Here is a 26,914-nt window from a genome sequence, read left to right as displayed (position 1 = left end):
TCCCCTCTTCCTCTCAAAACCCGGGCAAAAGTACATTGTCGATTCTCGCGCGCCGAGAAAATTTGGGATTTTCCGCAATCCCGTTTTGATTATTTTTGAAAATTCTGTCAACCAAAAGCAGTACTTAGTTTGCGGACGTTACTAAAAGGATAGACTGCGAAAACGGACACAAGGATGGATATGTAAGCCTTGCAAAATCTGAGAAACGGACGTAGAAGATCCTTTGTACGGTTCCGGATGTCTCAGTCGATTGACCTGACCAGGTTTGACTCCGCTTTACTCCAGGCAATGAGATCTTGACTTCCGATGAGCTAACAGGCTCTTATTATATAAAAGACAGACTGCAGGGAGACGAGGCAGTCTGAGTGACCCTTTTAGTCCTGCTTGGCACAAGAAATCTGTGAGAGGCATTGTGGGAAGTCCTGGGATGACCTTCGATGGGGCCCGCAATGGCTGGGGACATGATAAAAACGTGCGCACGCGTGTGTGTGTGTGTGTGTGTGTGAGAGAGGGAGTGGGAGAGAGAGGCAGTTTGATGTCTAAAAGGCCTCAAAGGGAAGTGGGTATCATGAAGATAACCTGGGAGAATGTGCTGAGCTTGTGCTGGATGTTCTGCAGGAAGGAAAGTGTGGCGATCCACATGCAGGAACACAAATTCTGTCAGCTTATTATTACTACTACAACCACACACACACACGCGCGCGCGCGCGCGTTTGCACGCACACACACGCGGATAGCACCAACACCTTAACTGCCATCTATTTTTCTGCCGCTGTCAGGCCTTTCTCCGAACAAACACACACACAGGAACTGGCCTGTTCGTCTCCCAAATAAGCTGATGTGTCATCCCTTCCTTTTCTTTCTGATATTTCTGCAAAGCTCAGGAAGGAGGCTGCAAGACCCGTCTTCTTCCTTTTTTTTCTCTCTGGCCCCCTGTCTCTGGCTGCAACAGTGAGAGACGGAGCCGTGGCCGTGACAGATCTTGTTATTCTGTGAGAATTTTTGCACCTCCTGCGATAGGAGACGCCGCCACTCCGGGAGCCATGAGTCGATGTTGTGTGGTCAAAGTGATCACCCTGACAGAGATCCAGCTTCTGCAGGTAGGGGGGGAAGAAACTCAACTCCAAGCCGGAGGTCGGGGGGGGAAGAGACCAAGCCAGATCATGTGCATTTGTCTGCGTTTGCGTGCAAGAGGTAGCCGGGGTTTTATGAATGGCATAAACTTGTAATCAGGATAAGGGAATAGCAAATATGAAATGCAAACTTAGCGATCAGTCTGCTGTGCCTTATTTCCCCCCTCGCATTTCACGTTTAATTCTCCGTGGCTACGGCTGCATGCTGCTAAGCAGGTCCAGCAAAACCGTGACCGCTTCGCTTTCCCTCTTCATGTAAACTCAACTAAACATGACCGCTGTTTTGCAAAAAAACAAGTTAAAATGAGACGTTATTGAAAGAATGAATCCTAACCTGCGAGGTTTCCTCCACAAATCGTACAACCCCCCCCCCCCCCGTGTCACCAACACCCGGTGTTTCATAAGCACGTTGATTGGATTTTTCTGAAGTGAAAGGAGAACTTGGGCAAGATTGAAACCGAGTTAGGCAAGAGTTTCCATTTAGAGAAACCTCTCGGAGTTGTTTCCACTACGCTGCTGTTGTGATAGCAACATGTCAGAGGGACCAAAGGCGCACACCTTGTAACTCTGAGGTAAACTGCACCGCTATCGAATGCATATCACAGCGGGGATCGTGCTTTGGATGGATCGAGCGAAAATCTCGAGATGCCGGGCATCGGTGCCTGTTGCTTAATTGCTATAATAGTGTTTAATTGTAGATGCTGGCAGGGATCGGATATCATCCTCTATAACCGCTGGAAAAACAAGTGTGATATGATTTCACGGGACGGCACGGGGCCTCATGGAAGGTTTACAGAATTTTGATTTACCTTTTGCAGTTATTTGTGGTTGAGATCACTGAAAATTATTCCAATAATGTTGGTGTAAGAGTTAGGAGAGTTAAACTGAGAAAAGGAGGCCTGTTTGTGGATTGGGTGGTGTCTGGTTCTGACTCCCAAATTAAGTCATTTAAATGTCTCAAATTGAGATAATACAATTAGAGAAATGCAGCTGATCCCTAATGACATTCAAAATGACCAGCTTCGACTACTGCAGGAAGTGGAGGAAAAAAAAAAAAAAAAAAAAAAAAAAAAATCAAAATAAAATAGTATTACTCCAAAATGCTTCTCACGGAACTATGCGCGTTTAAATTTTTCTTTATGAAGGTATATCAGTGAAACACTGCTTGGATGGTTGTAGCAGGTGCCGCCAAGAAGAACCTGAATTGTCTGAAAGTTAAGAAGAGGTTAAAAAAAAAAAAAAAAAAGAAACGAAAAAAAAAACAAAAAAAAAAAACAAAAACAAACTTGAGACTTGATTGATTTGATTCTTATCTCATTCCTGTTCCATGTGTATGGAGGCATTGATAATTTCCAGCATGTCCTCTTAACACATGCACAAGCCCGCCATTGTCGAGCACAGCCATGGTTACTGAAGCAACATTACCTCTCAAATCTAATCAGATTCCTTTAAGTGGATAACAAGCGTGTCTCCGGCATTTACAGTAGTGAGAAAGCCAAAGTGAAACCAGGACAGTCTGCTGTCACACAAAGCAGATGTGGTGTGTCGCGGTCCTGGCATGCCTCTTGCTGTCCGTGGTGGAAAAAAAGAAATATATAGATTGGCTAACAACTGGCATCTTGTTTGGCTTGGAGAAGTAAGAGAAGTGGCTCTCAGTGGCGACTGACAAGCCCGGTATTGTGACGGGACGGTTCATAGTTAGGTGGATGCCGGGCAAACAAGGGCAGCTTCAGTCGATGAGGGAATTTAATGCTGAGTCCAAAGTTGCCACAATAACCATTCCCTTTTTTTAACGGTGTTGTGCGAGATGAGGCTTTCACTGCCGCTAGTTGTCTCAAAACATAATAGGCCGACTTTTTGAGCCGTATAGGAAATCAATTTCAGCAATTCCGTCTGTGACGCATCGCAAAAAAAAAAAAAACAAACTCAATACTGCATTGTAAACGGACAAATCCGAGAACCGCCGTTTCAGCTTCGGCTATGTTTGTTATGATCGATACGTGTCCGCAATCTCGGAGGTCACGGCGTCGAGCGATAAACGCAACCGGGTCGGTCGACGTCCTGCGGATCGCCATGAAATTCACGCCTATTTTCGATTCATTCGGCCGCCGACGGAGCAACGTGCAGTCGTGTGAGGCGCTCGCGACCACCTCCCGCTACATCGACCGATGTCTCAGTCATTCGGGTCTATTCTTTCCGTGACATCCCCGATTGAGTGGAAAACGGAAGAGCCCGGAGAAAACCCCGACGGAAATCATCCGAACTCGGCCAGTGGGCCCCGGATAGCCGTAAAACCCATCCTGATGCGACTCGAAACCGCAGAGCCGCCCGAATCCCCCCGCGCACCGACGCGCACCTCGACAACGTTCTCGTCTCTTAGCTTTTAGCGGCGCTCGCGTAGCCGCGCGGGCCGCTAACACAAGACGCCTTCATTAGTTTTGATCTAAATGTGACACCGTGAATCCGAGGGCAATTAATTCGATTACGGAATTAAATTCATCTTTAATATCAAATTAGCTCCTCGCCACTAAAACATATTAGGTCATGTAACAGTGCACACTCCACTGGCTCTGCTATGACTTTGTGTCTTGCAAGAGTGTCTTCTACTTCCAATTGATTTGCCGAGGTCTATCAAGGAAAGCTTATCCATTAAGTGATAAAGGAGTTCAGACAAGTCCATACACCATGTTTTCTGATCAGTGAATAGAATCCTTTTATGGAGGAAGAAAAAAAAAAACCCAACAAGTTGAACACACTGACAGGACCGACATAAAACCATTGGCTCCAATACACGTTTAAAATACTCCCAAAATACTTAACAGGTCATAAACTAATAGAGTACGTTTCAACAGTGAGTTCTTTGTGAGCTTTGGACCAGTAAGTCAATTACGTGTTTTAGTTAAAATATTCCCTCTGAAAATAGCCCATATCTTACAGTAGTGAGGCGCTCGAAATAGCTTTATTGCCATTATTGTTTGTGAAGCTGATAATACTGAACGGTCCAAGCTGAAAGCAGTGAATGAATGAAAAAGCATGGTTAAAAATGGCATTAGTGGAGTTATTTAAAACCCCTAGTGGGGAACAAGGGTCAATTGTGCCGCCACAACCCCTGGAGGAGGCAGAAGAGGACCTTAGGGAAGATCACTGATTGGCCGGCGAGGCAGAAATGGGCGGCCCCGTTGAATTAGTGATAGACGCTAAAGGCAGATACCCTGCAGTGATCAAACTGTGGGTGACCTGACAGTCCAGTGTTTGAAGTGATTGTCATTCTTGGCAACATAAAGCTTTACCCCCAGGTTTGGGCCTAATTAGTCCACTTAGTGCCCTTTATAAGACTTTGGGAGGGGATTGGAAGGGACAGACGAGTCACTAAGGAGCCAGCTGATCATCTCGGATTGCAGCGGTAGATCTGGATCCCTCGAGTTGCCCGGCTGCTTCAAGAAAACAAAACAATCTGAAGATTATCCGCTTGTGTGAGAATGCCACACTTATCTGACTGCAGTTACTACACAATGCGGGACGCTACCAGAGCTTCAAATGTAAGAAAAAAATGGAATTTCAACACAGAATTCTGTCCGACTTGGTAAAGATGCGTGTTTGACTTTGGTATCTGACACCTCGACTGCAGACAGGTGACTGAATTTGTACTATCTCTGCTTTAAAAGAGAGTACGGTAAAACTTAATTTTCATTTGTTTTTCTCTTTTTTTTTTTTTTTTTTTTTTTGGTTTAATGTTGTTCTTCGTGACGGCTTTTGCTATCTGACATTTATACCAAAAGCAGAGTGAATGTGAGACATGGGTGCGCTAACGTTACAAATTTCTCTGAAAAAGGAACGGCTTTTTCCGCGAGCGGTGACGGGATTTTATTACTTAGCTTTGACTGCCTCCTTGTTGTTGACTCACCGCACAGCCAACATCTAGTTTGCACACGTGCTTAGACGCCGCCGCCGCCGCCGAAGCGACGTGACAATCCGCGCTTGAACTCCCGCCTCTCTCTTTAAACGGGAGTCACAGAGGTATCTCTTGCTTTTCGCCGTAGGTACAGAACCAATTGGAGAACTCTAAGTTCCACCTCCATCAGACCCAGAACCAGCAGGTCAAGCAGTACCTGACTCTGGGCTCGAAGCTGGCCTCTTCGGCCGGTCAGGGCCACACCGTGCCGCATCCCCACGGGCCCGGCCAGCCCCTCACCACCGTGCCGATCATGAGAAACGGACACATGCCCGCCGTCAACGACGCCAGCAACCCCAACAGCCCCGTCACTCTGCTCACGATGGCCAATCACGACAGCGAGGTGAGTGGACGTCTCGGGGTAGAACGGGCGCGTTTCGCACGCTGAAATCGGGCGGTATCAGTACTGAAATTGCAATCCGCTTACTAAAAGTTCCACGCCGGGTCATAATCTTCGTAGATTTCGCAATATTCCTGCACAAGTTCCCGCTAATACTTTCCAGACAAGTGCAATATTTCCTTTCCTCTCGAAACCGATGTGGTCCTTTGACATTTGGAGAGATAAAGCATGGCCGACACTTTGTTTGGACACTCGCTAAACCTGTAACTTGCGAAAATTCGACGGCTGACGAATTCCAACCCGCAGCCGTGATCCGGAATCGGGTTGCGATCTGAATAATTCAGCGTGGTTCCAGCTAATCATCTAAACAAAGTGATGCCATTATTGATCTCCCCCTGCTTCTGATGTGCTCATCAATAACTTCAGACATCCAGTCTCTGATGAGAGAACCCTTTCAAGGGAGGAAACTAGTTTGATAACAGATTGCATGTTCTTTTTTTTTCCCCCCACAAACTCTGCTGAGCAACTTCAAACTTATCTGTTATTGAATTAGTCTGCGGGCAATTCCTCCCCTTGTACTTGTCTATTTTGTCTCTGAATGATCATTGGACGGTATTGGGAGGCCGTCCATGAGTACACTGAAATTACTGTTTTCTTTTAGTTTCCAATGGATGAAGTTATTGATGACCTAATTAGTCTTGAGTCTGGCTTCAAAGATGGAGGCTTGGACTGTATGGAACCTAACATCATAATGCAAAACAATGTAAGTATAAATCACCTTAACTATGGCTACCACAACAACCACGACTACTAACTGCCCATTTTGCTCCACTGTCTATGTGCTCAACATCTTCTGTACTCGTGGTTTCAGCATTTCCCGTCAATCGGACAATTTGTGTTCTTTGTGGGTCGGCGTCTTTAGTTACACTTCTCTCTTTTTCGTGCTGAATGCAGACCAGAAAGTAAGAGGGTTCTTCCAGTCGCCTCTTTGGGCGACGGCTTGCGTGGTCTGTCACTTCAGTTTGATCCTAGAAAACAGCTAAAGGTCACGAAGGCTTACAACATATTTTGTTTCGCTTTGTAAAATACGTGCGTACGTCCCTTGAGAGTCGGGCTGACAAGTACAGGATCATGCAGATAAGGTGGCACCCGATGAAACCCCGGAAAAGACTGTGACATGGAAGGAATGAGAGGGGGAGGAAAAGATAATGCACGGGGAAGAGGGGTAAAAAAAGACAACGTTTCAAATGGGGGCCAGAAGCATGACGGACGAGCGAGAGATTTGGTTGTGGGGGGGGGGGGATTATTGAGCCATCGGATTGGGCAAATGGGCATGTTCAGAAATGATACCATGCTTAAATGGATGAATTCCTCCTAATTAGTCATACACTCCGATGCATCACGCTGTTTCACTGTGTCAACACATCCAGGCTTGAAGGATCGAAGTGATTACAATGGGAGCACTGGAGGAATTGTTGCCATCTTTCATTTTGATAAGCACTTTGTGTCCCCTCTTCCTCCAACTTTGGGAGATAATAAAAGGAAACCGCACATGCAAAAGCCGACCGATCGCAGATATCAGATTTGTCTGCCTTCTGTTTTGCTTCCCCCTCCACTTCTTTTTTTTTCCTTCCCATCTCCGGACTCGGCACGCATGCTTATCGCACTCCTCGGCCCAGTCGCAGTCGGATTTTACACACAAATCGTCAATAAAATTGGTTGCGCGCATCTCGGAATCTATGGCGGCTATCCGTAGCATTCTCCCATAAATACACAAATCCGAATTAGACACACATGTGTGTCAGCACGCTAATCTCGACTTCTCCCCGGCCCATGAAAAGGCGTCATTATCACAGAAGTGATGCATGCTTTCCCAGACAAAAAGAGACCCATAGGAAAACAGTTTTGCCTCTGTTCAAGCAGTTGACCTAGCTAGCCTTTTCATCTAATGGGATTCTATTTTCAACACAGAGCACATCTCTGTGTTCAGACCACTTTCAAGTGGAGGAATTTTGAAAATAGTGCCGCTCGCAAATCAAGGCACCATGTCTGGTTTAACCAGGCTTCAGAAATCAGCACGCCGGGGTCGGGGGTCAGTGTCAGATGGAGTAAAGCCGCCGGGACGGCTACCGACTACTGACATACAGTGGTTTCAGCTTTCACTGAAGTTATTGTACGCTCCTGTAAGAGACATGTAAATACTAGAAATCCATGCTGGGGGGTCCGAAGCCCAGAAGATGGGAGAGCCGCTCTGCCTCTCTGCGAGCCTCCGAGCGCTGCATCGTCGCAGCTAGCCTCGGTCCGCGGCGTCGTGAAAACAAGGGGCAAAAAGCCGCGTCTTCCGTCAACTTTTGGCCTGGAGTTGTTTGCATACATGCTAGCGAGCGCGTCGCACTCGCACGCTCTCCGTTTCGGAGCTTTCGGAGCGTCACAGAGTTGAAATCGGTCACGCGTCCGAACCCCATCTCCGCAACGGGACAATTTCACCTTTGTCAAAACAGCGAGACAAGAAAAACCGGTGCGGGAGTTCTATGAAAAATAGATATCACGGGCCCGGGCGATGTTCGGTTCTGGGAAAACAAGCCAAGTGTTAGATGAGGCGGAGCCATTTCCGGGGTCGGTTGCAAAATCCCCGCTTGGACGTTTACAAAGAGTGACCACCGCATTCTCCTCTCTCCTTCCTAGGTGTCGCTCAGTAGCAGCATGCTGGACGTGTATGGGGGTGAACAAGGTATGACCGCCCCTAATGGTGGAATGAGTCCCACATCTAACCCCACAAAGCTCACAGTAAAAAGGGAATACACAGGTATGAACCCATACCATAGCATTGATCAAACAACTAACCAAGTAATGATGCAAGACAAGATAGAATCACACAGAATTCTACAATTAAAAATCATACATGTGGGGGGGGGGGGGGGGGCCTCGACGTGTAGCAGGCCATGAGGTGTGTGTGTATGCTTTCGAAGCGACCGAATCACTCCGACGCGGTGCTATTTTAAAACCCTCCGAGCCTCTGTATGCTAGAAATGGCCAAATTAGGCAAACGGGCAATTTTGGGCATCGTTTTTTTTTGTCCAGTGTTCGACAAATAATGCCCGATTCATTATGCAGTTCTGTTCATTTGCCTCGGAAACGTGTTAACCGTTGGTCCCTGCAGGCCCTTTAAGAGAATTCTTATTAATGTCATGCATCAAGCGGAGAACCTAATTGATTTAGGAAATAGAAAGGATGCCTGAAGAACCCTTCATTTTCAACAGGCAAATAAGTAAATTGCCATCTGTTTCATTTGAGTGTGGGCGGAGAGGACAATGGGCTGTTACACAGACTTTAAATTGTCTTGATTGAATCAACAGAGACAAATTGGGAAATCCAATCTCAAGTCCCCCAATTATGTAATTTGGAAGAATGCGAATACAAATATGGATGCAGTGGCATGTGTCCCTACCCAAGACAGATTAGGGAATTTGCTAAACTGTCTTAATTACGGAGTAAGTCATTTAAAAAGAAGTCACCGTTTCCTTCTCTTCTCACAATGAGCTGCAGACATGCTGGAGGGCACAAACTGGGTTCTTTCAGTTTGTGTGCGCAGAGAGGTCAAGCTTGTGTCTACGGCGTAGACTAATGCACGGGAGATCCGCATTCTGGCTGACCCCGGCCCTGAACTCCCTCAAAACGCCGATTGTGCGTCTCTTGACTGGATATCTTGTGTCGCTTTGTTTCGGTCGTCTTTTCAGCTTCTAAATTAACGCGTGCGCGGCTGTGATTTATTTTCCGACAGAACACGACACAAGGGTGATGGCCAAAGAGAGACAGAAAAAAGACAACCATAATTTAAGTAAGTGTCCGCGACCGTCTTTTATCTTCCGCGGTTTATGACGGGGAGCCGACGTTACGCCTATCTTTCGGGGCAGTAGCTGGAAGCGCTATAATCCTGTCCCGCTCTTCTTGTCCTGCTTTTTCAGTCGAAAGAAGGCGAAGATACAACATCAACTACAGAATTAAGGAGCTGGGGACGCTAATTCCAAAGTCCAACGACCCGTAAGTGACCGGGTCCGAACGCGGTTGTTCGCTTTTACTTTTTCGCGACAAACGCGAGAACTTGGCAGCGACTAAATTAAATTCCCGGCACAGAGACGCCGAACGTCTTTCGGTGAATTCGAATGAGCTCTCGGGCATATTTCAGTCACACCGCGAGAGTGCACTTGAACTTCCATTGTCGTCCTTTTTCCGCAAGAGCAGCGCGCCCTCTCTTCGGGTCTCGGCGGTTCGGCTCGAAGCTCGAACGACGAGGAGAAGGGTCAAAAGCGGAAACGGTAGGCCGCGCCATTTCCATTCAGAGTCCGACGCGCGACTGGCGCACGCCGGCGGAATACGGAGCCCGATTGAAATCCGCCGGACGATCTCGTGCAATTGAACTTTTGCTTCGAATTTAAATGGAAGGCGACCGTTGTCATTGTGCCATTAACGTCGGATAAAAGAGATTATTAGCTCTGATCTGGCCGACCACTCACGTGTGCGGAGAAGGACAATTTAACCACCTTTCCTTGAAAAAAAAAGGTGAAAAAAAGCAGTTATATCTGCCGTAGAAGGACTTGCACTCCTGCACCTCCGGCCCGACGCTCTATTTTCTCCCACTGTCTTCCAACTTAGCTCATTTTCCCCTCACCTATTTTTACTTGGGGATTAATTTTACAGACCGAGGAAGTACCAGAATGGACTTTTCACATCGCTACTTAATTATTCTATTAAAATTCCCATTCAGTTCCCATGTAATGTCCAAGGATGAATAATTGCCCCATGTAAATCATCATTTCTTATTCATATCGTAAAAAGGGGAAAAAACCTCTATGTTAACCCTCTTTTTTTTTCATTAGAGAGGATATTCTGCCAACATCAGGAACTTCTGTGTAAAAAGGTTATCTTTTACATTTCTCCTTTCTGCAGCGACATGCGCTGGAACAAAGGCACCATCCTGAAAGCCTCGGTGGAGTACATACGGTGGCTGCAGAAAGAGCAGCAGCACGCTCGCGAGCTGGAGAGCCGTCAGAAGAAACTGGAGCAGGCCAACAGGAGACTGATGCTGAGGATCCAGGTAAAGGAAAAGAGAAGCGGAACAAGTTTTTTTTTTTTTTTTGTTTTCCAAACGGTCAAAACACAGTTAAAGCAGTAAACATAAAGATACGCTCATAGATTGGCATCATCTACACCGCTTATCCTGCACTGCCGGCCGTCATCGGGCGGGAGGCGGCGTTCATATAGAGACGTACGACAATTCACCCTCTCGCTGACGGATCTGGACGATTTAGGGTCTCCGATGAACCTCCTGCATGTCTTTGGACTGCGTGGAGAAACCAAGGGAACTAGAGTTTTTTTTCCTATTTCTAACACGCGATGGTTGTTCAGTTGCTTTCCATTGGTTTGTGCAAGAGACACAATGAAGAATCCAGGTTGAGAGAGATGAGATGAGAACAACTTTATTTATCCCGAAGGAAATTGTTGTGCCAGAGTTTCAAGAAAAAACACAACAGTAATAGATAATAGTAGAGGAGGAAGAATAAGAAATACAATGAAATATAATGAAATATAAATTGTCTTAACTGTTAACTGTAACTAAAAAGATTTGATTTGGTTAAGATCATCGTCGAGAAGATAAAGTGATAAAAGTCGGGTTTCACTATCTGAAAATAAGTTAACTTTATTATTATTTTATTTTTATGTCACAGCAGCGTAACAGTTGTAAATGTTATATATTTTGTCATATTAATATATATATATGTGTATATGCCGTGACTGGTCTGCGGAAAAAAAAAAGACAACAATCCAAAATAAAATCATCTCGTATTCCGAAAGCAGAAAAAATGCGTGTCGCAAATTGTTGCTTCGATGAGAAGGAATACGTAATAACTGTTGCCTTGCTCTCCTGCCGCAGACAGAGAGAAATGAAAAATACTAAACGGAGGGGGGAATTTAACTTCGTCAGACCTGGCAGTAGTGTTTGTCTGAAACATGATGCACTTCAATTATCCTGTACATTATCACAAATAACGGGGCTTTGGCTCGACGGATTCGTAAATCCCCCCGACATAAAACAACTGTTTTGAGTTTATTTATCCGCGGTGAAGTGAATCCTCTCAGCTTCCTAATTTGTCGCCCAAGTTCTAGCGTTTAATCCTCATGCAGCGTTCGCCAACACACTCAACGGAGTAACGAACAACAAACGCTTACAAAGAGGCTCCGCCCCCTGGCCGAGGAAGCCATCTTCATCACCATGAGGCAGAACGTTGGAGCTGCTCTGTCGTATAAATCATCCACGGGTGCCTCACACTTTCCAACTCGCAAGCTTTACGGCCCCACGGCGTAAGCTCATTTCCAGAGTAAAAGCTTTGCGACCCTTAAAACCCCAAACTATGCGGCTAGCATAGTTGCGCGAGCCCCCCTCCCCGGAGATCTCGGAGATCCGGCCCCCGGAGATCTCGGAGATCTTGTTGCTAATTGCCCGAGCAACACGGCGAATGACCGGGATTATTTAGAAAGGAAACAAAAGCTTACCGCCGACGCGCCGATAACGCAGCTGAAACAAGAGGACGCGTTTGCAGAATGAAACGCAAATTCTAATCCGGGGGCCGGCGTGGATTGATTTATAATGGGTAAAAAGGAATATCTGACAAAACGTGAATTTCTGCATGTTTTCTGCAGGAACTGGAGATCCAAGCGCGAGCGCACGGCCTCCCAAACATGGCGACGGCGTTGGGGACAGCCGAGCTCTCCTCTCACCTCCTCAAACAGCAGCAGCAGCAACAGCAGCAGCAGCAGCAGCAGCAGCAGCAGCAGCAAACATCTCCTCAACCCCAGCAGCCGCAGCTCTACCAGGAGGACCCCAACGGCGACTACCTCCAGCGGATAGCCGTGGTGGCCGGCGTGCCGTCCATCCCCGCCGCCGGCGGCCCGCAGGATCACATCGCGGGCGCCGACGGCTGCACCACGTTTTCCGACCCGCTGTCCCACTTCACAGACTTCTTCAGCGCCACGCTCAAGGAGGAGCACCGACTGGACGAGATCCTGATGGACGACCCCCTCTCCCCGTTCGGCACCGACCCGCTGCTCTCGGCCGGCTCGCCAGGAGCCGCGTCCAAAGACAGCAGCCGCCGGAGCAGCTTCAGCTCGGCGGAGGCCGACGAGCTATAATGGACTCCCTTCACAGAAACGCGCTGCTGTTCCCACGCAACAACGCGCTCGTAATCCTCAGTGGGAAAAGGGTATCGCGTGTTCGTAGAGGGACCGCCTGAAAAACCGCGCGAACGAAATCGTCGACCCGACTTGCGAGCAAAATTCCGGCCCCCGGAAACGCCGTTTTATGTGTAAAAGTGTTGCGTTCTCGTCCATCAGACGGGCGTAAGAATCGAATTTCGGCACAAAGGCGCCGCGTTCTTCAAACGTCAGAGGGGAGGAGGGGGAAAGCGGCCGAACGGCAAACACGCGCCACTGCCTCCCGCACAGAGCAGAAACAGACTGACTAGAGAAAAAAAAAAAAAAAAAAAAAAGGGAGACGTTTATCGGCCTCTGCAACGGTTGTATCGATTAACGCATCTGCTGGCTGGTTGTGGTAAACGCCGCGGTAGCTGTACACTGAAACATATTCAAAATAACTGCTGAACGCCTTCAGAGACTGCATTTCAAGAGAGAAAAAAAACATAAATACAAAAGAAGGAAGTTTTTTTTTTGTTTTTGTGGTCAGCATGTGAATGTGTGATGTGCCTTATTCAAAAACCCAGGTTTTGCCTTAAAGAAACACAAAGTCCATGTACTCACCGTGATGCCTAACATGTCAATGGCCTTGTCTGGTTCTTTTCTGTGTTTTTTTTTTTTTTTTTGTTTTATAAATGTTTATGTATTTAAGTAATTTTTAATCCATGTATTCATAAAAAAGATATATTATTATCTAACATGTTACCTTTTTTTTATTGTTAGTGGGGGTGGGGAAAACATAATAAACCCCTTTTTTGATATACACGACCTCTTTTGTTTTCTGTGGTGTTATATTAGGTTTCCCATCGCATGCAAACATGAAAGACAAAAAAAACAATTCTGAGTTTTATTTAGTAATTAAAATGAATGTTTTGGGTGGCATGGTAGCTCGCACCAAGAAAGTCCCTGGTTGGATTCCAACTCCTTAAATGCATACACATGCAGGAGCTTCTCTGAAGACTCTAAATAAGTTGAATGGTAGTATGTTTCCATGTGTGAATGGTTGTGCGTCTCTATATGAGGCCCTCTGATTGGCTGAAGCCTGTCCAGGATGAACCCCACCTCTGATTGGCTAGAGGCCGGTCGAGGGTGACCCCACCTCTGATTGGCTAGAGGCCGGTCGAGGGTGACCCCACCTCTGATTGGCTGGAGGCCTGTCCAGGTTGAGCCCCACCTCTCGCCCTATGACATTGACTGAGTGCAAGATCAACATTATAGGTAATGAATCGGATGCTAAACGTTTCAATTATTTGTCGAATAACAGACGGACGGCACCTCATTTGTAATGACAACCTTCAGTCACACTATTTGCCCAGCGGTTCCAATTATTTATTAATATAATATTTCCTAAATCTTTACACCTGATACAACAGTTGCTTGCCATCCCATGACAGCGATCAGCCACGAACTACATCAGAATATTCCCGGCCCGCCTGCACCGCCTGTTTACACGCCAACATCTAATTACAACATGCCGGATTGCAAAGTTTACATTTCCACCGCATCTTTCACTCGCCGCCCTTTACCGTGTTGTTAAGTATTTATTTGCGGTCGCTCAGCTGCCAGGTCTCCTCTATGTTACTCACACCTTGTCCGCTATCTGGCACCCGCTGCAGACAGCGATGCATACGACCCGCTATGTGCATTTGGCAAAAAGCACACGCAGGATCACCGGGAAACTCAAGAGCGGTCGAAAAAGTTTTTATAGCAGCTGTTTGGTGTGAATGGTAGATAGAAGGGGGGGGGGGGGGACAGCAGAGACCCGGTGGGGGGAAACTCTCGAAACGCTCGAATAACGCCGAGAAATTAGGAGTCGTTACGAGGGAATCGAAGAAAGTTTCCATTTCAAGGGGCAGGATTTTTGAAAGTTTTTCCAGCTGTATATTTGACACACCTGCCTCTATAGTTGTACATTTTAGCAAAATTCATTTCTTTTTAAACCACCCACTCAGAGTTGCATAATTAAGAAAAAAAAAAAAAAAAAACATGTATTAATAATAGAACAAACAACCCTGCATGTATCTCCTGTGATATTTTCCATTAAATCCTCCTCATATTAATGTTTCAGAGTGTTATTAGTGTCTGTTTCTGCACAGTGAAATCTCCTCGGCTGCAAATAAGAGCGAGCCGATCGATCGTCTGCTTAAACTACAAAGCAACGGGGGATGTTTACGAGGAATCGGCCAAAGCAGTTATGGAAGGTAAATATGGATTTTGGTGATGAAAAGCTAGGAAGATTTAGCGGGCCCGAAATTAAATTTCAAAAGGAGTTTGATTTTCAATGACCTCTCTCCATAATTGTCTTCCATGCATTTCACGGATCTCCTCGATAAAAGCCCGGCGTCGCACGAAGCCGCGGTTACCGTTTACCTTAATGAAAATATTGACGCAGCGTGGGATTTAAAAAAAAAAAAAAAAAAAAAAAAGTGCACATTCGGTGAACTTTTTCCGCACACACTCGGACCCCAGAGACAAAGCTCTCTAACTTTATAATTCATTTCTGTCCATATCAAAGACTATCGTGGACAAAGTTCAAGGCCGGTTATGCGCCGGCTTCAAAAGGAAATGTGGTCAGATGAGGCAACGGTGACATCAGTACATGCGACTTTTTTATTTGGAATATCACAGCTCATCAGCCGGCAGTTTGGAAAGTCACAGGAAGCCATGTGAGGCGGATGGAGAAAACAGCGCGGGTGTCCGATAACACGTCCACGTTGGAGTCATTGAGGAAGCGCGGCAGATTCGACGGATTAGAAACGGATTTCGCTAAAAGCTTCGGACCGCTGAGGTAAAGGGACGGAGTCCAGAGTCTTTCTTCCGACCTCTGCATTCCATGAAAGCAAAAAAAAAAAAAAAAAAAATTAGTCTTCCTCAGTGAACCTCCTCACTCTTTGGACGAGGAGGGGCCGCGGCTCTGGCCGGCGTCCGTCAGCAGGTGGCAGCAATGAGCCGCGTTTGCAGCCGCCGCACACGGCGCCGTTTGTGACTTAGAAAAGAAACCCCCGAATGCAAGATTGTAGTACAACAGGGAACGGTTGTGGTGGATTATTCAAGAAAGCCAATAAAGTGAGATGATTCTTCCCAGCTTTTTAGCTTTAAGCCGTGAGAATAATGAGCGAATTCTACATTCGCAGATGGAACGGAGCCTCGGCGGCGCGTGTTTAGGCCCGCGGTGCGCCGGTTTTCTTCTCCGCATGAATCTGACAAGGCGGTCAATGCAAGGAGCCTCACAGCGCCGTTGTTCTGTCACCAAAACAACGCTGTCACACCTCCTGCCACCCGCCGAGCGGGAGAAGCTGTCACCCGTACGGATGCCGGCCCGGCGCGACACTTTTACCCGTCTCACCTGCCACGGCTAACTCTTAATCACCGTCCGCCGAGGGGCCGAGTGAGTTCGGAGCCGGTCGCAAACACGGCTAATCAAGAGTGCGCGTGAGTTGCCGCGCCTTTTGCGAGGGGAGGCGACTGAAAGCCCTCGCCGACATCGGGCCCGTGCCAAGGTTGTGCACAAACAGGGTGAAATTCGAGTCGGAATAATGACGTGACAGCTCGGCGGCGCGCGGCGCAAACACCCGGCGTCGTGTCTATTTTCAGCCGTGAGACAAACAACCCCTCCATCCCGCCGCTCAATCACGACGTCTGCCGGAAACGCGACTTCTCCCCCCCCCCCCCACCCGATTTCGGAGCGATCGGGTTCAAGTTTTAGGTAAAATTGGAAACTTTGTAAGTGTAGCGTAGCAGTAATTCACCTCATGGCCTCCATGCTGTTTTTATGTAGGACCACACCCTGCCTAGGGCTCCGCAAACTCCCACGTCACCGGACCGGCGGGGCCCAGGGCGCATTAACGACGGCGCGCAAGAGAGAGATGAAAAAAAACAACAAAAAAAAAAAAAGTGGCCGGGGCCTTCTTGAAATGCTATAAAATTAATGCGATTTCCAGAGTTTTTATGAATCGCGCCAGATGCCAAATACATAACTTCAAACAAATTGACTTCCAATTATTGGTGCGGCGCACCACTTCCAGATGTGCAGCAGATGGGGCCGGGGCGACCGAAGGTGTCTCGGCCCCATGCTTTGTGTTATTCCGCAGTAAAAGAGCAGCGCAGTTGTATGTGTTTTAAATCAGAGCGGGGTTGTGGGCTGGAGGTGAAGGGAAGGACAGGCGGGGTGGTGGTGGTGGTGGTGGTGGTGGTGGATCGGGGGGAGGGGAGCAGAAGAAATGAAAGCACATCATTAGGAAAATGTAAATCTACACAGCTCAGACAGTGGAGCTCTATATGCAGCATTAATACGGCCTGATATTACGTAAAGGCAGATGAGATGCTGGGGCTGAAAGCTGTATCAAGGAGGTGGAGGTGGTGGTGGTGATGGTGGGGGATTCAGAAATGTAAATGTTAATGTGATCTCTGCTGTATCTTCCAGTGCTGGGATTAAATGGTAAAAAGGAACAATTATGGGGCTCGCTTTTTTTGCGCATATGTTAATAGCTTACAATGTCCCTGCATGCATAAAGAACATTAGATATGATTAGAAGATACCCACAGCACACAGTTTTATAAACCAGAAGATTTAACAGTAATCATAAGTTGCGCTGCACTCTGTTCAATTGTTAATGAAGTCTCTTCCTGGAAAAAAAAAAAAAAAAAAAGTTAAATAATTTGATTAGTCACTCTTAAAACTACATGAAAGTAAAACAAATGTGATCTGGAGGACGGAAAAGTAGCCGAGCGCGAACTTCTTTTCATCGGAGACCAAACTAATAGAATATCCGGCGGCGGCGCCGTGTCCTGGGAGGGTCACGGCCGTGATCCGATTATTAGCGGGGGACTCGGTCCCCGAGAGCTTCCCGGACCCCGACGGCAGAGCGGGTCGGGTCGGGGTCTCCCGCAAAACCCCCCCCTTCCATCCTGATCCCGGCTGCCGGCCGCTCGGACGCAGACGGAAGCGGAAACCGTCGGCTTTCCCGTTGTACCTCGTAGGTTCCTTTCATCCCCTCGCTCCGTCAGACTTGTATGCTAATCGACCCCCGTCTCCAGCGCCTCCCCTTCCCCGATTCTCTCCGCACTCAAACACACACTTTAACCTTGTGTAATCTGGGGTGACCTTGGTCTGAATGGAAGCTGGCGAGGAGAAGTCCCTCACTGATTTGTAATTCAAAAGATGGCCAAGGTGCCCCCCTGGCACCTCCGCCCCCTCCGCCGAAATCCCACTCCCTCTTTTTTGGGAGCAAAGGAAGGGAAACAACAAGCGACCGTTTTTTTTTTTTTTTTCTCCAAACACTTTTGCACCTCTCCCCACCACGTCTGCAGAGGAGTGAGATTTAGGCGCGGGAAGGGAGGTGCGACGGGAAGCGAGGGGGTGACGGCGGGGTTGCGTGGGGAGCGCATCATGATGATCATTAGCGGGGGGAAGATAATTGGCGCCGTGTGGGCCCCTGCATTTGGGTGCACTGATGGGCATCTTGTCTGCATTATTCATTCGTCCTCTCTCTCTTTCCTGCACCCGGCCCGGGCGCCGGGCCTTTGGAGCCGGACTCATCTATTATAGATGGGTAATTGTTTATTAAATGCAGGCCTGACCCTATTATGCCTATTACCCTTGCGCCGCGCACCAGTGTGGCTGTGTTTTCCCCCATATTCCGGGAGATCTGACAATCCCCTGTCGAGGACGTGAGGCCGGTCGGCGTGAATAAGTGTCGGCGTTCCCGGCTGAGGACGGAGATAGGGAGAAAAAGAGAGAGAGAGAGAGAGAGAGAGAAAAGGGAGACGGGAAAAAGCTGGCAGGAAGGAGAGTCGAGGAGAAGAGGATGATTAAAAATAAAGCCAATGCCCGCGTGGCCGCCACCGGCCAAAAGGTATCTCTGCTCTTCCTCCAAGGCTCCGTGGACGGAGGCAAAAACAAAGGGTGGGCTAAAGAGATGCTTTGCCTCTCATTACACCGACTCCTAATCTACCTCTGCCCTATCCGGGGCAATCCCCGCTCCAGGCGTCGGGGGGCTAAATCTTCAAAACCGGGCGGTTTGTCCAAAGCGGATTCATTACCTGCGATAGGACCGCCGACGAGCCCGTTAAAATGTCACATTACAAAAAAAACGTGGCGGGCCGGCCGGCCGACGTGACACTAGAGGTCAGTGTTGTAACAGAGTTCGGACGCTCCGCTCTTTCACCGCCGGCGTGCTTCGAGCAGACATCACAGAAAGCCAGGAGAGCGCTGGAAAAGTAATTCAAGTAATGGAAATGAATTGAAATGAAATGATTAAGTTCAGTTAATTACTCGGTAGCTTAGGCAAATCAGCTTAACTTGTATCCAAATCATTATTTCAGCCACGACGTCGGACTCGCCGGGTAGATATTTAGCCAACATATACTTAAAGCGGGCGTGTGTGTGTGTGACACAGGACCGGGCTAATGGATTAGATCTGATACACGTGGCAACAAAACTAAATCTATAAATAAAAATGAAGAGCAGCGGAGGAAAGTGCAGCGATTCCGCGGGCGCAGAGCGAGCGCCGCGTCTCTTCTGTCACCGGTTCCGGTATTTATATCGCCTCGGAAATCGCAGTTGTGCTAAATACCCACTTCCTGCTCTGGAAAAACAGTGGAAGCCCCCGCGTACGGCGGAAGGAGTCAAAACACACGCTGAGGAGTCGCTCCTCCGACGCCACGACGGAGAGGAAGGCGGGAAATATAGGCTTGGCTACAGCGGCGAGATGTAGTGATCTGCGTGATGGCCTGTCAGCGGTTATTGGCTGGGCTGAGAGTGATTAACATGGGGTGTTAATTAGTGGGTCGTCAGGAGTGGGCGTGTGGCTAACGACACGGCTCCGAACAGCTCCATCACACACAAACACACACCCACACACACTCACACACACAGTCTGGCTCCGGCTTCCCTTCTCTCTCCCCCTTTTTTTTTTTTTTTTTTTTTTTCAATTAAAATGAATTTGACAATTAGTGCTGAGGGAAATAATTTAAATTACATCTCTTAATATGTTGGGCTTAATCAAAGTCAGAAAAGAAGATACCGCGAATTAAATACTTTTAACAGAAACACAGAATCGGAGGACGTGTTCGGTGGAATTCAAGGAGCGTCAGAAGAATAATATGCATAATGAAGATCTGAGAGGTGCATCAGACTTTATCTCAAAGTCACAATACAGATAAATTAGCTAAATAAAGAAATTCCACCTATCCGCCTTTTGTATGAAATATTGTGACGAGGAAAAACCCGGTACATACAATATTGTATCTATTGCTATTTTAACAAAAATCATCATCTCGTGTTAAAACAAACAATATATACACATTTCATGTCAATCATTATTTCACAAAAGCACAGGAAGCCCTTGAACGCCTCGCCACGGAAAGATAATCATCATGATATCATTTTAATTTATATATTCTCACATATAGCTCAAATTGACTAATCGAGACAGCGATAAGAAACATCACATCACTTTTTTCATGCTGATTATTATTGTTGTTGTCGAAGCCGATGTTAATAATAATAATGAGGAATAATATCAATAATATATCAGACGTCCAGCCCTGTCCGCAATATCAATTATATCAAGAATATAATTATGATAATAATTGAAATAATAAAATCAATTATATAATAATAATAATAATAATAATAATAATAATAATAATAATGATAATAGTAAATGATGATGATGATGATAATAATAACATCAACAACAACAACAATAATTTTACAAAACGTTATTTGAAAGTGTTGGTGTGAATTCTAGCAGCGCATCTGCTGTCGTTCCTTCGATTTGATAGAAAGTGTGTGAGGAGAGGAACTCGAGATTGAGTGAGAGAGTGAGAGAGTGAGTGAGTGAGGAGGGAGTTGAACAAGTCGAGCCAGCCCTCTTCTCCGGGCTTATTTATTCTTCCAGCATCCATCCTGCTGATTAGGCAGCGACACACACCCTCAGCGCCGCCCCACAATGAATGAGCCGCTGCGAATTCAATGGGCTTATCTGTTGTGCTGCGCTGGGTAAATAACGCGGCGGCTGTCAGCAGCCACGTAGCTAATGCTATGTTGGGATTAGCCACCTTGTCACTGAGCTGGGGAAAGCTGAGCCGAGCTCTGAACAGTTTACAGGACCCTCTCCGCCCCGAGTGGAACAAATAGAATGTAATTAAGGAGAGATGAGAGCGGGGAGGAGGTGTAGTTAGACAGGGATGCACACACACACACACACACACACACATGCACACACACATACACACATGCATGCATGCATGCACAAACACAAACACTCTCAAACAAGTGTTTATCCCTACAAATGTAATGCCTTTTTGTTAGCTGCTTTGCCTTTTTAATACCCAGAGAGAGCAAAATACCTTATTTTCCGCATTATGGAATTTGTCATGTTCAGTCGGGGCTGTCATTGCTAGAACAGTGCGCGCTAATGTGTGTAATCTGCTTTGCAACACATCAATTATGATGGATATTGCTCCGCCGCCATGCTTCCAGGGTTTTTTTTTTTCCATACAAGCCTGCAGGGGAAGCGGTCTTTTCTTGTTAGGCAACCTGTTTAGTAAATAATGATCCACTTTGAGCCCGGCTGATATTGTATAATGTGATGTGTGTGTGTGTGTGTGTGTGTGCGCAGAGAGCCTGGCGGTGCTTTGGTGCACAAGGATCAAGCTGCCTGTATCAAAAAACACTTACGTGCGAGCTGATATTCAATCATGGCTGCGCGGCGAAGCTCGCTGTCAAACCCCGGAGTGTTTCTGAGCGCGCGTCCAGGCCGCATTTAAAACTATAAATATTACCGATGACTCGGAAAAAAGCGCGACCGGGGCCGTCCGAGGAACTCCGGTATTTCGATCTTGCACTGTATCGAACCGGACGCACCTTTTCAAATCGCTCCTTTTTCCTCGCGGCGAAGCTTCGCCGGCTTCTTTTCCCGGTGACCACGTCTTTTTTGTCTTTATTTCCCTGACGTTCCGCTGCCGTGACTGATTTGCCTTTCTTTGTTCGCCGTTCGCGTCGACTCTTTCTTTCCGTTAATGAACCTCCGACGTTATGGATGGCGCGGGCCGCCTCGCTTTCTCTCCGCAAGGCCTCATTCGCCCCCCCCTCCCCCCCTGCCGCCAAACGACATTTCTATTTTCTTCGCATCTGAAGAAGTCCAGTCCGAGCAAACAATCTCAAATATTCATTTGGCTGCGCATCTTTCACATCCTGATTTGTTCTCCCGCACGGACGAGGAACGCGGGGTTTGTCCACAGCAACCCTCCGGACGGAGCCAAACAACACAGCGGAAAAGAACAGGGCTCCCTGTGCCAAGGTACATTTTCACAAAATACACAAGTTTTTCTGGAGCTCTCCGTGAAGGGACAGGGCTCTTTAGCTGCCGGCCCACCCTGCAAGCTGGCTCTTCTCAGACGGAGCAACGTCTCGCCAAAATGCCTGGGAAGGGCTCTCGCTCAGGGGCCCTCTGGGAGCCGAAAAGGGATCACATGGAGGTTCCTGTCAGATCTCCAACGCACTACGCTTCAGTCGGTCAGACAGTCAGTAAGTCCATCAGCGAGGCAGGAGAGCAGGTAACAGAGGGAAAAAGTAGAGGGAGGCCTTCTTCTCCTAGATGAACACATTCTTTAGTGTCAGCACAAAAACCCTGAGCTGCACTGGGACCCGCTCAGACGCACGTGTGTGTGTGTGTTTTTCAAAATGTGTGCATGCACACTCTCAGACTGGAAAAAAAAAAAAAAAAAAAAAAAGCTGAGATTTTGGTGGCTTAATCTGAGATTGGGAAAGACACCACTGGATATTCTATTTACTCAAAGCAAGCTACTCCCCAATGTCCCATAAAGCCCCTTGCCTCTGAACTAAGCTGGCCAGGGTTAAAGCTCCCCAGCGACGGGGAAGACTGAGTACCTGCCCAGAGTCTGTGTATCTGTGTGTGTGTGTGTGTGTGTGTGTGTTTGTGTGTGTCTGTGTGAACCCCCCCCCTCCCCTCCCCTCTCCAGTGTAATAGCTTTATTTATGAAGTGGCACCAGCAGTAACAGACAGGCGATAAAGGAGGAGATAGTGCATCGGTGTCAGCCGCCACGCTGAGGCCCGCGGCAACGCTATCTTTACGGCTCTTATAAGATTGATACTATTTGATGTTGAGAGTTTATCACGGGGAGTGAAAATGACGGAGAGGCGGAGTAAATATCGCGGCGGGAGTGATGGAGTATAAGAGCTGATGATTTGCTCGCTGCGAGAATTTGTTAAATTCACCTCACTGGAGCCGGGGGAGGGTGGGGGATTATTAAATGTTGACATAAAGGACAGGAAAACCTGTGTGTTTTCATTAGTATTAAAAATAAAAAAAAAACCTTTCGGAGGAAACAGGGACAGACGGCGTGGAGTTGGGAGATAATCCACTCAGATTCCTTTTCCCGCCAAACTATGACAACGAGAGCAAAGAGACTCGGCGTTACGCTCGGAAATAAACGTGCGGCGTTACCGACAGGGTTCGTCGCTGACATGTTAAGAATTGCGAATTTGTGTTTTGAAACGAGCGCGCGTCTGCACGAGAACCCTCGAAGAATTGGTCCAATTCCGCTTATTAAAAAACTGTTTGATGACATTTGATGACTTCTACTCTTCTCCAACGGAGGGCTTCCTTGGTCAAATCACCATCTTGATAATACTGTCATTTTTCAACTTTTTATGCTTACATCAACCCCTTAGTCAACATATGGCTATGTTTTTTTTGTGTCGTGTTTTTGCGTGTGATTATTTTGATACGGCGACGATACATAGAAACCATTCATTTATTCATCTACATCATGTATCTTACATTCAGGGTCGTGAGGGGGAGGGGTTTAAAATGAAAAATATCAGTGGCGGGCCGTCCATTTTCACACCCGGGCCTTCAGTAGTGCTCCATTCATCCCCTTAATAACTGTTATATGGCTATAAAACTGTCAGTCTTTATAAGATTTTCCCTATTTTTCCCTATCGCACTTGCTCACTAAGTTCTAGATCCACTCTGGTTTCCCCCCAGGAAAATTTTGCACAAACTATAATTGTGTTCATGCAGCTCGCGACAGATGCAGCACGCTCGCTCTGGCTAGTAAGCTCTCTGGCGATCCAATCAAAAGGTGCGTGACACAACAACGTTAACGTAGCCTTCTAGAGGGCCTTGGTGTCACAGCTCAAAATCTGATTGGTTGAAGCAACAGGTTCATTGATATTTATATTTCGCCAGAGCACCTGTGAATAAAATTCTGCTGGCCTCCAGGCTGATTTCTTTGATTCTGACCCTGCCTGGCAACAAATGACAGCTGAAATTTGATTGGTTAAATGCTCTTTGTTTAATGAAAATACACAGTCTGGGGAAAAAGCTATGAAAGGAAGCGGACAGACCAGATTCAAGATTCAAAATATAATTAAGATTCTATTGTAATTAAAATTAGTCTGTGATTCGGATTTTTCAGGCCAGCAGAGAAGGCTTTGCAGGCCCTGACGGCCCACCACTGAAAATTATTAATTGGCTACATCGCTTATCCTACACTCGCTGTCATTGGCTGCGTTCACCCTGAACCGGCCACCAGCCAATCACAGGGCCACTTATTCAGACATTCACTAACTCACATGTCAAATAGACACATTTTAGGGCATTTTAGGGTCTCCGAAGAACCCCCCTGCATGTTTTTTTGGTCGGCGGGAGGAGCTCGGAGGAAACCCCGGGCAGAAGTGGGGAGAACGCGGAGACTCCACACAGAAAACAACCGTGGATTCCCACGGGAATCCCACCGGGAACCCCGTTGCCTCTAAAAGCCGTCGAGCAGAATCCTGCCGGAGCACACAGACCTCATTCAAGGTTTTCTTCCTCCTTCCTCTCGTCCCGTTCTTCCCTCACACTTTCCAACGTGACTGGGCAATAACCTTTTTACCCCCCCCCCCCAGTTCCCGACGCACCTGTGCGGCGGGGCAATGATCCCGTCATTAAAATGAACGTATGACTCGCTGTTAAAACAAGCACGTCGGGCCTTGTTTTCCTTTCTCGCCGCGCCATTACAAGCAAACTGCTGACTGAACTGCACTGTTCTCCGGGGTGTCGTTCCCCGAGCTGTTTACTCGAATAACCGACGTGATTTAGTATTTCTTTCAGATGCAACAACACTGAATTGATGGCGTCTGACCGCGGCCAACAGTGCATGACAGCAGAAATAGCAGCGCCTTCTCATGCACAATGAGCACATGGTTTAATGCAAACCAAATGCCTGGGCGCGAGCGCCGAACAAAATATGTCTTTGCGTTAGTTTTTGTACGGCAAGGCTGCTGTCATCGCAATCACCCCGTGTGCGCGGGAGACGGGAGATAGCGAGTAAAAAAGAAGAAGAGGTAAGAGACTAAATATAGCGTCTGGCTTTTGCAGCCTCTGTTAGATCCTATATTTCAGTCTGACCCCGATCTGAACGTACAGCGGGAGCTCACTGTTTCTCTTCTTGTGTCTTTTTTTTTTTTTGTTGCTTTTTTAAAGCCCCTATGACCCCCCCCACCCCCACCTCCAGCTGCCTGATGTGTGCTTAAATTTACAGCTAAAACAACAGAACGCCGGCCTTTCAGATGTGTCATCTCAGTAAACTGCTCATTTGTTAGCGGGGATGTTATAATCACTGTCACGCCGAGGTCCCATCTTGTTTTGCCAGGTGGACGGGGGCCCTCCGCGCTGCTCCGGCCCGCCGTTTTTGATCCGAAGCAGCTGGTAGGATGCGATACCCGTTTAGTCTGAGAAATCAGCCTGTGCAAACAAACACCTTGCTTGCTCTGTGGCTCGACGCGGGCCAAGTGCATCTGCCAGCCATTAGCGGCGCGTATCTGCCTCGCATCAGGCCGACTCCCAAAATAAGCCAGATGCCCTTTTCCAGCATTGAAAACAAACAAAACAGGTCTCGGGCATCATTACTCATTATTAAAGACGGCGGCCCCATCCATCCATCCGTCCATCTATCCATCCGTCCATCTATCCATCCGTCCATCCATCCGTCCGTCCATCCATCCGTCCGTCCATCTGTCCGTCCGTCCATCCATCCATCCATCCACCCCCATCTATCTATCTATCTATCTATCTATCTATCTATCTATCTATCTATCTATCTATCTATCCATCTGTCTGTCCGTCCATCCATCCACCTGCCATCCATCCACCCGTCCGTCCGTCCATCCATCCATCCATCCATCCATCCATCTATCTATCTATCTATCTATCTATCTATCTATCTATCTATCTATCTATCTATCTATCTATCTATCTATCTATCTATCTATCCATCCATCCATCCATCCATCCATCCATCCATCCATCCATCCATCCATCCATCCATCTATCTATCTATCTATCTATCCATCTGTCCGTCCGTCCTTTCGTCCACCTGCCATCCATCCGTCCATCCGTCAGCCATCCATCCACCCGTCCATCCATCCATCCATCCATCCATCCATCCATCCATCCATCCATCCATCCACCCCCATTTATCTATCTATCTATCTATCTATCTATCTATCTATCTATCTATCTATCTATCTATCTATCTATCCATTCATCAGCAAAGAGAGCCAGATCATAGAGGACACGCCAGAAGCTCGTCAAAACCCATATCAGGTGACGGTATCTACGACTACAAGTCTTCTTTTCTTCTACTTAACCCGTCATCAAATAAAAGAAGAAGAAAAAAAGCAATCAAGTTCTTTTCGAAACTGCGAAGACGCGCACGAGGTGAACGCGTTGTCAGTCACTCCGAGGCAAAACTGCCACTGTGGTGAAAAAAAAAACGGGAAAAAAAAAAAAAAAGTGCTGTGATAAGCAACTGCGGAGTGTGACAGCAGCTGGAGTGAACTGGTGGGCTCGCCCGAGACTTTTCCCCAGCGGAGAACCCCGACGATTACAAAGCGAGGAAGCGTCGCCGCGTCGACGGAGAGGAAACCGAAAGCCGTTCGGTTGCAAGACCTTGAAGACACCTCGCCGCGACGCCCGCAAAGGAACGGGAAAAAAAAAAAAAAAAAAAAAGTGGGTGGAAAATAGAAGTGTAACAAAGGAGGGAGGGAAGGAGCGGAGGGGTTCGTGCGCGCAAATGAACGCGAACGGCCAAAGAGAGGGTGAACGGGAGGTGAGTCGTTTTAGGCTGTTTTCATTGGCGCACCTGTTTGGAGAGGCGAGCGGCAGGAAGGTCTAAGAGTTATTTCCATCAGCTGTTTGCGCCAAAATAAATGTCAGGCTCTG

The 26,914-nt window shown here is 47.4% G+C and overlaps 1 protein-coding gene and 1 long non-coding RNA gene across 6 annotated transcripts in view; one reads left to right on the top strand and one right to left on the bottom strand.

Annotated features, from left to right (window-relative positions):
- tfec (transcription factor EC) overlaps positions 1–13,436 on the top strand; it is a 47,005-nt gene extending 33,569 nt beyond the window's left edge. Inside the window, exons 1-8 of one of the 5 annotated variants that reach the window (XM_086147091.1) lie at positions 920–1,100; positions 5,174–5,428; positions 6,087–6,188; positions 8,111–8,231; positions 9,207–9,263; positions 9,391–9,466; positions 10,373–10,520; positions 12,125–13,436. In XM_086147091.1, coding sequence (XP_086003217.1) covers positions 1,044–1,100; positions 5,174–5,428; positions 6,087–6,188; positions 8,111–8,231; positions 9,207–9,263; positions 9,391–9,466; positions 10,373–10,520; positions 12,125–12,613 — 1,305 coding nt within the window. In that variant the 5' untranslated portion in view covers positions 920–1,043 and the 3' untranslated portion in view covers positions 12,614–13,436. Of the gene's footprint in view, positions 1–919; positions 1,101–4,541; positions 4,673–5,173; positions 5,429–6,086; positions 6,189–8,110; positions 8,232–9,206; positions 9,264–9,390; positions 9,467–10,372; positions 10,521–12,124 lie in introns of those variants that run through there. The other 4 variants (XM_086147092.1, XM_086147090.1, XM_086147089.1 and 1 more) reach the window with 4 other exon arrangements.
- The window catches only part of LOC147234244 (uncharacterized), a 116,497-nt gene that overhangs the window by 41,260 nt on the left and 48,323 nt on the right, over positions 1–26,914 (bottom strand). The window lies entirely within an intron of this gene.

Source organism: Fistularia commersonii, chromosome 5 (assembly GCF_037954325.1).
Source record: "Fistularia commersonii isolate RoL2024-O1a breed Wild chromosome 5, RoL_Fcom_v1.0, whole genome shotgun sequence".
In the NCBI taxonomy this organism is placed as follows: domain Eukaryota; kingdom Metazoa; phylum Chordata; class Actinopteri; order Syngnathiformes; family Fistulariidae; genus Fistularia; species Fistularia commersonii.
Note: the sequence above shows the minus strand (reverse complement) of the source record. Positions and strands in the feature narration are given on the sequence as shown.